Genomic DNA, 12,824 nt, shown 5'->3' with positions numbered 1-12,824 from the left:
TGGTGGACCTTTGTAAAGGCTCTTGGGGTGGTTGAAAACCCAAAACAGGAGGACACTGTATAAGTAATGATCCTTGCCCAATGACAAACTATAGGCAATGCGTGTACATCCTGGAGGTCAGGGGCAATGAACTAATCCCCAGAATTATTGTTGTTAGAATTACGACCCTGAAGTGCTGAAAAATGATAAATATATTCAGAGTCCTGCAGTCAAGGATTGGTCTCCATCCACCATTTTTCTTGTGAACTGACAATTACCTGGAATAGAACCCTCTCTCAATGAACCTGGGGAGAACTGGCTCAATCACTCCAAGAAGTTGGAGAGATTGAACTTCTAGCCTTAGAAAACCCTCATGAGAAGTGCCCCTGATGAGGGATGGGGATGAAGGATGGGAAGGAGGAATGGGCTGAACTGGATGGAATATTCCACTAAAATCCACCTGTAGGAGCCCTCTCTCTGATGTGATGAGCTCCCAGAAAGATAGAAAGTAGTGGTGGAGGGAGGGTCGTTTTGTGCAGTGAGAGATCTGGAGTAGGGAATGGATTGTGACCTTTGACCAACAGGTCAAAATGGCCACTTGGAGGAGGTCACCATTAAAGAGGGACCCTTTTTCTGAATTCTGGACCTCCTTCTACAGGGAATTGCAGGTCTGGTGTAGGTCTGGCACTGTACTAGTTGAGAGCACTGAGTTATTTAGATCCTGAGGGACTGCAGAGTAGCCACAGAATCTTTTAGAGTGGAAAGAGCCACTGCTGCTGCTACTGAAAAGTTTAGGCATTTCAAAGAGAAGGTTCCTCCACACTATTCTGCATTACCCTGGGAAAGCTGTAAGCTTGCCGCCAGGGCCCTGGATGCATGACAGCGGTGGTAAACATTGAACACAAGGCTGTGTAAACAGTGCCAAGGGAAGCTTGTATGAAAGTTTTTGCAATCATGTGGCCTTCTGAAATAAGGACTTTAAACAGTTTTCTTTGGTGTTGGGGCAAATTATCAATAAAACTTGAAAATTTACCATATATTGTGAAATCACATTTTGACATCAAGGCCTGATAGTTCACAATCCTAAGCTGGAAAGCAGCTGATGAGTAGCTGTTACAGCCTAAAAGGTCCAGAAAACTTGTTTGTTCTCTCATTGACAGCATCCACTACCAAGAAATTGGAGGTGGGACAGGAGGAAAAAAGTACTCCAGACTCTTGGCTGGTACATAATATTTTTGGTCGACCCACTTGCAAGTGGATGAGATGTTCACAGATATCTGCCAGACTGTGTGAGTTGGTGACTATAATGCTCATTAATGGGTAAGGTGTCCTTGTCCAGGGAACAGAATGCAACATTGTCTCTTCTGGATTTCCTCCAAGGGGATCTGAAGTGACTCTGCTATTCTCTTCACCAGGCCTGGAAAGGTCCCGATATCATCTACTTCTAAGATGGTGGTAGGGCATAACTGTCTTGCAAATGTAATACTTTTCGCTGTATTCTTGGGTGGCAGCGTCATCTATTTGGAAACATTTGCATCTTTTTTCTTTTTCCAGATAAAAAACCAGTAGTACAAAGTAAAAACATTCCATTTGCTGAAAGGGTGCTGTAGCCATCTTTGAGATATTTCTCATGCTTGACCAGCAATCTTGCATCAGGGTCAGTGTTTCTTTAATTTTTCCTCTCTACTCACTTGCCATATACCCATTCGACCCATGAGTTTAAATAAGTCTGAGTAGTATATTCAGAATGAAGTGCTTCAACCACTTCTTTATTGCTTATAAAAAAAGGGACAATCAATAAGTGTTTTGAGTTTCATGTCACAAAATCTTTGAGGTTTTCTCAATTTGGGGGAAAATCAGAATCACCCTGGGAGCTAGGTACCAAAAAAGTTCTTCTTTGTTAATAGATTGCTATCTGAAGGTTAAAAGGAGTTCAACTCTTTGCTGAAACCCTACCCCTTCAGGAAAGGTTGACAAATGGACATCTCTTTTCCCCCCAAGTTCCTTTTATACCATGCCTAACAATTGCTGGGTCCTCCCCACAACCCCTCTCCCCCAACCCTTCTCTTTTTCCTTCTCGTCTTTTTTCCTTTGTTTTAACATTTCTTTCTTAACCCAACTCTTCTCCTCTCCCCTATTGCTCCTTTTCTCCTGAGGTTGAGATTCCATTCCAACAGTCACGAGAAAACAATACACTGTAAGCCTTTAGCGGTATGAACAGACAAAAGCTTATGAGAGCATGCGGAAAGAATCTTGTGTTGGTGAGTTGCTGCCTGAGCCTGAAGTTTTACATACGTGAACTTGCTTCTGCAATTCTATATATTAGGGACCACAACATGAGCAGGGAATGAAGCTGGATAGCTTTTAAGGATTCACCACCTGCTTTACCTGTGGACGTAGCAGTATGCTTATAGTGTATATGAGAGGGGATCTGGCGTCCCCAGCTTTTCCCAGCCAAAATGGTTCCTTCTTTGTCCAGAACTTGGAGTGGAATATCACACTAGTTCAGTGTGATATTCCACTCCCAGGGAGCATCTTCAGGTGAACATGGGCCAAATGACCTCCTCCTCCTTCCCTATGTCAGTACCTCCTTTCTCCACTCTCACCACAAACTGGATAGTAATGCAGATAAGCCATAAGCCGTCATTACTTTTTAGTCTAGGGTTGGGTGAATTTCCTCCATACTGGGGAAGCAAGGAGGAGGAAGAGGGAACTGCCATTCAAAAACTTTTCCTTTCAAATTCAAAAGAGACCGCAAAGGCTGTTTAAACTACCAGGGGAAAAGGTTATATTATCAGAAAGGACACCCCGCTTACCACTCTTCAGATGTGCCCACTAAATCTTTAAGACCTGACCATTTCACTAAGATTTCTGATGTCTTTTTAAGTTTGCCCTTAAATATGGTGGTTCTTCTATAACTGGTTTCCTAGTAACTATAGGTGTGTGCTTCTATGTGGCATAATTCCATGTATCGTAAGCACAGTGCATGGTAGAGAGACCATGAGTCTGCAAATCACCAAAATAATTAGAGTTTATCCATGTAGTCAACACGATCTTAGTATACTCTACAATTTTAAAAATTTCTTTTGGAATATATTAGGCACAACATCAGTTAAATCCTCTCTCAATGATCGAGACAAGTCAACTCAATTGTACTAAAGAAATAGCTGCATGGAATAAGTGTAATGGAAATCACACCATGAAGCACTATTCAGAGCTTCACGAGAGTGACAATTAATAGCTAACCCATAATAGAGCCTTGGGATATGTATGTTGACACTGAAGTTTCCCATTAATTATTTAGATAACACCACAGGTGCACATGGCAGCTTATAGAGACAGATAAAAATGGCAAGTCTCTCTGCCTTGGACAGCTCACAGTTTTAAACATCTTGATGCACTGATGCATACTGGCAAAGTGGAAACTTAAGAAAGTTAGCTATTTCTCACGACTGATGATCAATAAGAATTAAATCCTCCACTATTTTAAAAGAATAAAAGTAACTAACTAATGTTTAAATATTATATGATAACACGTATCCCTTCCTTTCCTGTGAATTCTGCTTTGAACAGCTTTTCCAAAGTCTTCTTGACAGCAATATGCTAATCGATAAAATACTGTAGGCCGCAAGCATTCTCAAGATACATGAGACCTGAGAAGAATAAGTAAAATAGGAGTATATGCATTCCAGAAGAGGAAAAGGCCAGGATATTAACAACATGCCAATCCTGTCTGTTGCCTTAGCATTTTTAGTTATTTTCTTCTTTCCTTCAAATATCCAACATATTTTTAACACTCTTTATTTTAATTATTTCAGTGTTTCCCAAACTCCGGAAAACTGACCTCCTCTTCAGCGCTGCCATATGTTGCATACTGTAAGATTAGTAGGCTGTTAACATCTTCCACATCCCCTTGCATAGTCCTTCATGCCTATGCTTTGTTAAATGTTGTGCTATTTACTACTCTAGGACAATAGTAGTAAATGTTATGCTTTTATCAAAAAAATTTTAATCAGATTATCTCCACACAAGGTAGTTTACTCCAATTGTTAACTACAGTCTTTGTAAAGATATTTACTTAAATTGCTTACATTTTTGGCCCTTAATTCCCTTAAATGTGTGCTCTTTTGGTCTTTCATTTGACTCTAATATAAAAGTTTTTGTTGCCTTCCAGCTCGGATCAATATGTTTTCCGTTTAGACTGCAACTTATGAGACAACCACCTGTCTTCCTACATCTCTGGAACATCTCATACTGTTTTAGGTACTATAGAAATAGTAAATTATGACTAGCCAAGTAGGATCTCTAGCCTATCAACTTCTAAAAGTAGTATATGGTTCCTTATTCACTGAAGTCATTTCTGGCAATGCCTCATTGATCTCAAGTTGAAATAACTTTGATTCACTGTCTCTCTAATTATCTTCACTAGCCAGGATTTTCTAGTTCCTATATTTTTGTGGTTCTCAGTCACTGCATAGTCTCTAGTTTTTGTAACATCCACTTTAACAAGAAAGGCAGAGCTGCAAACCATATTCCCAAAAACATGGCTCTATAAATCCCATACGTTATGTATATTTTCTTCCAACTAAGATCCATCTTTAATTATGCATCTCTAGAGGGTGTTTTTGGTTTTTTTGTCTTTTTAAACAGCAACAAAACTGTCGTAAGCACTGTAATGAAAGATTTACATGTCCACCACCACCATTTTTGGGAGAGATCATTCTGGCTTTGAAGTGCTATTAAATTTTTCAATTACCTGTGCTGGGGTAATCTCAGTTTTTCAGTTTATATCTTTGTCCTCCATTTTGGGCATGCAAGTACAGGAGCAGCAGCACGATGCATACATTTAGAAAAATTATTTCTGCTATATTTCAATATTTGTACAATCAATTAAGCATGACAAAATAAACCTGAGGCAAACAAACTGTCCCTGGAGAATCCGTAACTGGAGTACAGCTGGTGGAGGTGACTGTGTCAGCTCCACTATCTCCTTCACCGGAACGTCTGCCCATTGTAATGTGAGGGGAGGGGTATATCGTGGATATTGCAAGAAAGGGGAGCACTGAAGTCAGGCCTTGGTGATATTAGTTAAAGCCTGACCCTTGCACCTTTAACTTCTGCCAGGACCACACAAGGCTCCCTGACATTCCACCCAAATCTTTCCACTGTACCTAAGCAGAGCTTGAACCTACTCAAGACACTTATTAATACTTTCAACTTGTTTTTTCAATGGCTGGTCATTTAATTGCTCTGCTTAAATCAGCTATTCATATTTTAAGAAGAATCTCAAAATCGGCAAAGTTAATCATTTTTCTTTTGCAGAGCTCATTACTTTATTAACAATGGCCTTACTCCATGAATTATCACAACAAAAATTCTTCTGAATTTGATGCTCTCTTAAACGACTTAATTCAAATAAGTTCTTACAAATATGGAATAAACTGAAGAGTCTCCCAAAATATACAACTGAAAGCTGAAATTCTGTCCGTGTCATTAATATACCGAGACATGAATCTAATTTATCAAATAAGTGAATGAAAATCTCATATTTGGACCACAACTACAATAAAAACAGTGTCTAACCTGGAGAACTTGTCTTGTTTGGTATTACCACTTCAGCATCCTCCTCTTTCTCACCACATGGCTCCTCTTCATCAGAAAGTACTAAGAAAGCTTCTTTGGGCAAACTTTCACTGATTTCGTGTTTGGATGGTGAACCCAAAGAGTTCTCCATTTTATCTTCCAAATCTGGGCTTGTGTCATCCACTGGAAGCAGGGAAGTTTTAGAAAAACAACATAGTTCATCTTCAGCTGGGGCCAGCTTTTCCAAAATTGGAATTATTTCATCCGTCTCCATAGAATCTGTGTTTTCTAAGATGTTCTCGCTTGGTTCTTCTAGTGACTTTTCAATGGCAGTTTCTGGAAGTTCTGCAGATTGGTCTTCTTCATCCTTTGGTTCCTGGTCGGTTTCCATACTGCTAGATATAGCTTCTTCTCCAACAGTATCTTCATCAATAACCTCTTCTTCAGCACTTTTTTCTTCTTCAACAGGTAGATCAGAACTAACAGCTAATTCACTTGTTTCTGCTTTCTCTTCTGAAGAGAGATTAACATCACAGCTTACTTTGCTTTCACCTTCAGATGGGGGCTCTGTCTCTCTTTGGTCTAAACTATCTTTCATTCTATGTTCTTCGTGAAGGTCATCATCTTTTTTGTTATCAAGTACCTGATCTCCACCCTCAGAGATTGAAGCAATATTAGAGTCGTCCTCCTCTAGTTCAGAAATAATGTTCTCAGGAGACAATGCTTCAGGTTTGCAATCTAAGTCACCATCTTTGTTCTCTGCCCTGACATCAGGACTTTTGACATCAGAGATTTCCTCACTTTCAGTTCTTCCTTCTTCAGGGTTAAGACATATATCCACTAAACCATTAACCTCTTTTTTGTCCTCCATGCAATCTGTGTTGCTTAAAGGGGAATTAAGATCAGAATCTCCATTTTCATGTTTGCCATTTAACAGTTTAATGTCAGTTGTCTTCAATAGCTCCTCTTTGACCTTATAGACAGCCTCAAGTTGTTGCCGATCGCTTACTCTCATTGTTTTTCGGGCCTTAAAGACTTTTCTCTGAGGTTCTTCTGTGGTATCCATCTTGACCCTTAAAATATAAAAGTATAGCAAGGAATTAAAATAAAATATTGTTTAGTGAAACTGCTAACTAGTCCCTCCCAGTACGTGTGTGTTACACAGTATTGTAAGTATTTAATGCAGGTAACTCCAAGAATATTTTAAAGCAAACCGATTTCATCACATTCATGAAAGCAACACAGCATTATATAACTTTAATGTCATTTCTCATTCATATTTTCATCCACACCCAGCCCTCTGAAATGCAACAATTATAGATAATTTTATGTACTAAAGGTCTTCTGACTCCATTCACTAGATTCACAATGTCCTATATTACTACACTTGATCAACTTATTGACATTTAAAAGTAAAAAAAGACAACTCTTAAATTAGTTTGTGCTAACCTAAGATCCAACCAAAAAAGTCATGTGAGAGATGCAAACAGTTCCTTGGTTGGAAATTAAACATTCTTATTTCAAAGATACTAGAAATCTAAATATTTTACTCTTACTTTGTTTCATACAAAACATTTACTCAGTTTTACAGAGTTTCAAAAACAAAACAAGAACCTGATTCTCTCCCCTCCCGCCAGAGAAGCAATACAAACCTGTTCTGAAACTGTTGTTCTTCAAGATGTATTGCATGTGTTCATTCTGCTCTTGGTGTCAGTTCGCCCTGTGCACAGCTGTCGGAAACGTTTTCCTTCAGTGGCACCCATTGGGCGAAGCTCTGTTGCTGCATGCTAATGCATATGAGTATAAAGGGCAGAGCCATCCCAGTCCTTCTCCATTCCTTCTTTCTTCAATAAAGAGAGGTAGAAGACCAGGTTGTGGAATGGACATGTGCAACACATCTTGAACAACAGTAGTTACGGAACAGGTTAGTAACCATTTTTTCTTCGAGTGATTGCACATGTGCATTCTGCTCTTGGTGATTCACAAGCTGTAAGACAGGAAGTAGGATCAGAGTATATTTCAATAAAGACTGGAGAACAACTCTCCCTACTCAAGCATTATCTCCAGAATCCTGAGCCCCTGCATAGCAGAAGGCAAATGTGTGGACCAAGGATCACGTTGCCTTTCTACAAATGTCTGCAGTTGGAACTTGTGCCAGAAAGGCTGCTGAGGTTGACTGTGATCTTGTCGAATGAGCTGTGACTTTATGGATGAAATGACATTAGCCAAGTCACAGCATGCTAATATGAAGTATGCAATCCAGAAAAAAAAATTATCTGGGTGAAGACTGATGGATCTCTTACTCTGTTTGCCACTGCTATGAACAGCTGGGAGGATTTATGAAAGCGTCTGGTTCTGAACAGGTAAAACACCAACGTTTTTCAACATCCAAGGTATGCAAGCACTCTTCCTTCTTGGTTGTACAATGGTTTTGAGTAGAATAGAGGCAAATAAACTGGCTGTTTGATGAGGAAAGAGGAAACTACCTTTTGGATAAACTTCGGATGCGGAGTTAGTTAAATTTTCTCCTTAAAGAAGTTTGTATATGGAGGTCCCTACATTACTGCCCTCAGCTCCCCATCTCTTTTGGCTGAGGTAATGACTACCAAAAACGACACCTTCATTGATAGATGCAGCAGCAAACAGGTAGCCAATGGTTCAAACGGAGGACCCCCTAAGTCTTGATGATACTAAGTTTAGATCCCATGGGGGAATGGGGTCTTGTACTTGAGGGTATAATTTGACTAAGCCCTTTAAAAGTTTTATGGGCATGTCACTAGAGAAAAATAGAGTGATTGTCCACTTTAGGATGGAACACTGGAATAGCAGCCATGTGTACTTTGATGGAACTAACTACCAAACCTTGGGGTCTCAGGAATAAGTAGTAGTTCAGAATGTGTTGAAGTGAAGTACCGGTCAGTGATACCCCATTCTGGTGAAACAAGGTAGAAAATGCCTCCATTTAGCAAGGTAAATAGCTCGTGCAGAATATGGACCTCTTGAACGTCTTTTGAGCAAGCCTGCTCTCTAGTGTCTGGCCATGGAGGGATCCATGCAGTTAAGTGAAGTGATTGTAAGCTTGAGTGGAGTAGGCAACCGTGATCCTGGAGATTAGGTCTGAGGCTAGATTTGAGATTTCACTGACAGCACCACGAGAGTGGAGAACCAGTGCTGGCGGGCCCATGCTGGGGCTATAGGTATGACTCTGCCAAATATAAGACAGGATCAGGCCAATGTCCTGTGAATGAGTGGGACTGGTCAAAAAGTGTAGAGAAGACTGCCTGACCATGTCATTAGAAAGGCATCTTATGGAACCTGGGCTGTGATACCTAAGGGAGCAGAACTGCTGACACTTTCTGTTGGCTTTTGTTGCAAATAGGTCCACTTGGGGAAACCTCCAGAGCCAGAAGACGTATCCGGCCACATCTGGGCAAAGAGACCAGACATGGTGACTCAAATGTATCTGCTCAGGTTGTCTGCTAGGTCAATCTGTATATCTAGCAGCTAAGACGCTTCTACATCTAATAAGATGGCAATACAGAGCTCCCAGAGTAAAGTCATTTCTTGACAGAGTGGCAAAGAGCTAGCTCCCTCCTGCTTGTTGAGGTTGTTTGTGAGGACTAAAAGGCTGCTTCCCTGATGTGCAATAGAAATACCTGGCACGTCAGTCTGACAACTTACAGCTCTCTGACACTGACGTGTAAAGAACCATAGACCCTGCATTGTAGAGAACCCATGTGGACTCTGTCACTAGCACGGGAGTCGGTTGCAGGGGCAGGCAAAGAGAACATCTACACATATATTGGCTGGATCTGTCCACCAATCTAGGAAGGTGAGGGCATGGGTGGATACACTGATGGCGGCTTGGTAAGAAGACTGATATCTGCCAGCCCCACAGAGTTCTGAGTTGCTTTCTGGCATACTGAATCATATAGGTGCAAGAAGCTTATGACTCAGAAGCCTCAAACAGTTTCCTGTTCTTGTGACTGTGCAAGCCTTCAAATCTATAAAAAACATTACTAATCTTCCTAAACTGTTGCTCTTCAAGCTGTGCTGTTCATGTCCATTCCATGTTAGGTTAGGTGTGTGCATGCTATGTGCACCATGTACCATTGCCAGAGATTTTTCCCTCAGTGGTACTCACTGAGCTGGCTCTTGCACCCTCTGGTGCCATGCGCTCGTGTACTGGTATAAGGGGCGTTGCTAGCCACACACCCTCTCAGTTCCTTACTGCCTGTCAATTGTGACCAGGATAGGAGGGCATGCTGGGGAATGGACATAAGCAACACACCTCGAAGAACAGTTACAGAATGTTAGTAACCGTTTTTTCTTCGAGTGCTTGCTCATGTCCATTCCACGTTAAGTGACTCACAATCAGTACCTTAGGAGCTGTAGTTCACAGACTTGCTGACTGCAACACTGCTCTTCTGAACCTGGTATCATCTCAAGCCTGTTGGGTGACGGTGTAGTGGTATGCAAAGGTATACACCAAAGACCAAGTTGATGCCCTGCAGATGTCTTGGATTGGGACTTATGCAAGGAAAGCCTCTGAAGTGGCATGAGCTCTCATACAGTCAGCGGTTAGAATAGCCAGAGGTATGACATTTGCCTGCTCGGAGCAATCCTGAATACAGGAGATTATCCAGGATGAGATCCTCTGGGTTGATACTGGAAGTCCTTTCATCCTTTCCGCTACAGTTACAAAGAGCTGTGTTGATTTGCAAAAGGGTTTAGTACTCTCAGTATAGAAGGCAAGGGCATGCCTAACTTCCAGTGAGTGCAGTCACCACTCCTCAGACTTCTTGTCAGGCTTCAGGAAGCAGACAGCAAGAGACTAGTCTGGTTGCTACAGAATTGTGAAGCCACCTTTTGCAGGAAAGTTGGATGGGGGCACAGCTGGACCTTGTCCTTGAAGAACACTGTGTATGTTGGTTCTGATGTTAAGGCCCTGATTTCAGACACCATTCTAGCTGAGATGATTGCTACCATGAAGGTTACTTCCCAGGAGAGAAGTAGGGGGAACGACACCAGCAGTTCGAAGGGAGGGCCTATGAGCCTTGACAGAACCAGATTTAAGTTCCACAGATAGGTTTGTGGATCTGAGGATAGAGTCTATCCAGGTCTTTGAAAAACTGGACCGTCATCTCGTGAGAGAACCGTACAGACTTGCTGTTCACTGGCAGATGGAAGGCTCAGATTGCGTCCAAGTGCAATTTGACAAATGCATGGGCCAGATCTTGTTGCTTCAGATGGAGCAAACATCTAAACTACTACTGAACTAATAGCAACTATTTTTCTAAGGAGCAAAATAGCCTGAACAGAAGACTGGGTCAGAGAAAGGACTTGATGCGACACCCCTATCGAGAAGTGCTTTCATTTGGCCAGGTAGGTACTTCTAGTGGACGGCTTCCTGCTACCTAGCAAGACCTGTTTAACTTGCTCCAAACAAGCCTGCTCCTCTGGTTTCAGCCATGTAACATCCATACAGTTAGGTTAAGGGAGGCAAGGTTTGGGTGATGCAATCGGCCATGGTCTTGCAAGATCTCCTGCAGCCAGAATATCAATAAGGGTGTTGGATGATTCCTTAAGATCCTCAATCTCTAGTCCCAGGTGAGTTGCTACCCACTGCAAAACATCCTGATGGACCCTAAAGTCGTCCTACAGGTGGGAGGTACTTTGTCCCAAGACGGCCTCATCTGGGGAGGAAGCGGGCTCCTTCCTCTTCCTCAGCCTTATCATCATCCATGGAAGCCACATCCTGAACATCAGTACCGGGGTTGGTGTCCAGTCCCAAGCAGGAAGGGTCGGTAGCCTGCATCTCAGAAACCACCAAGTATGATAAATGGGAGGGAGGACATGGTACTGGTGGAAAACCCATGGGTTTCCAGTATGGCCACTGCATATGCCATTGACTTGTTGGCCTGGTGCTGGCAGGAGACCCGCACCAAGGTCCAGCAGTTCACAGGTTGGGGTTTGGTGGCAGTCCTTAGGCTGAACGTATAGTTCCCCTTTGGACTCATATTAAGAGTCCTCCCTCAGCGACCATGGTGGAGCAGTATCACTCTCTCCATTCGGTGCCAGGAGGCCAGGGACCAATAGCAGACCAGAGATGGCTGCAACAATGATATCATGGTCTGCTTGCCCCCAGAAGGCCCTGGGAAGCAGCTCTTAGCATCATGCTCCTTCCTGCTCATGGACACCGGAGCCAGCAGCTGTTCCATCAGAGTTGGGGAGACCAGGAGCAAAAGTAAGTCCCTGGCCACTGCAAAGGCCTCCAGGGTCAATGGAACCATCACACCACTGGTGCCGCGGTGGCTTCTGAGCATTGGCAGCTGATCGCACACCAGACTCAATGCTCTGGACAGAATTGATGGTGACGACATAGGAATGAGAGTGAAGGAGTGGCTTGATATGGGTTGCAAACCGCTGCTTTCACCATGCTTGTCATCCCCCTGCACCAGTGAGCACCCACTGTCAGCGTGCTACTTTTTGTGCTTCTTCCTCGGCACCAGGAATGATGAACAGTAGCAGTAGTTAAATTAACAAAATATGAAACAATCTCCTTTCCCCTCTCAAAAAGAAAAATACTGAGGAGCAAAACGTCCTGATGGACCCTGAAGCAAGAGGGGTTGTTCCAGCAACTGCCACAGGCAATTACAAGGAACTGAGAGAGTGTGTGGCCAGCAGTGCCCCTTATACTGGCACATGCGCAAGCAGCACCAGAGGGCACTAGAGCCAGCCTGATGGATACCACTGAGGGAAAAATCTCAGGCAAAGGTGCATGTGGCACGCACACCCCTAACCTAACGTAGAATGGACATGAGCAAGCACTCAAAGAAGAATTGATCAAAATGCCTAGAGCCTGGACTGCAGAAGAAAGGACCTGGATTGAGACAGATCCTGTACAGCCCCTATGAACTCTATCTTCTAGACTGGACACAGGAGAAGTTTTTCTGTGCTGATTAACAGTCCTAGAGCACTGAACTTTGACTTGATCAGGGTAGCACTACTCTGCATTTGCAGTTTGGACTGGCCTTGGACAAGCCAGTTGTTTAGGGAGGGGTAAACCAGCACTCCTCATCTTAAGAGGAATGCAGCTACTATTGCCATAACCTTTGTAAAGACCCTGGGAACTGCCGACAGGCTGAAAGGCAGCACAGTGAACTGGTAATGATTTTGATTTACCAGAAATTGGAGATACTTCTTGTGAGCTTGACTGATTGCCACATGGCAGTATGCACCTTTTAACTTGAGGGAGGCAT

At 42.7% G+C, this 12,824-nt stretch overlaps 1 protein-coding gene across 8 annotated transcripts in view; it reads right to left on the bottom strand.

The window, feature by feature from the left end:
• The window catches only part of ATF7IP (activating transcription factor 7 interacting protein), a 167,386-nt gene that overhangs the window by 78,365 nt on the left and 76,197 nt on the right, over positions 1–12,824 (bottom strand). For all 8 annotated transcript variants that reach the window (XM_050953808.1, XM_050953826.1, XM_050953836.1 and 5 more), the window contains one exon: positions 5,563–6,635. In XM_050953808.1, the coding sequence (XP_050809765.1) occupies positions 5,563–6,628 (1,066 nt within the window). In that variant the 5' untranslated portion in view covers positions 6,629–6,635. Of the gene's footprint in view, positions 1–5,562; positions 6,636–12,824 lie in introns of those variants that run through there.

Source organism: Gopherus flavomarginatus, chromosome 1 (assembly GCF_025201925.1).
Source record: "Gopherus flavomarginatus isolate rGopFla2 chromosome 1, rGopFla2.mat.asm, whole genome shotgun sequence".
Lineage (NCBI taxonomy): Eukaryota > Metazoa > Chordata > Testudines > Testudinidae > Gopherus > Gopherus flavomarginatus.
Note: the sequence above shows the minus strand (reverse complement) of the source record. Positions and strands in the feature narration are given on the sequence as shown.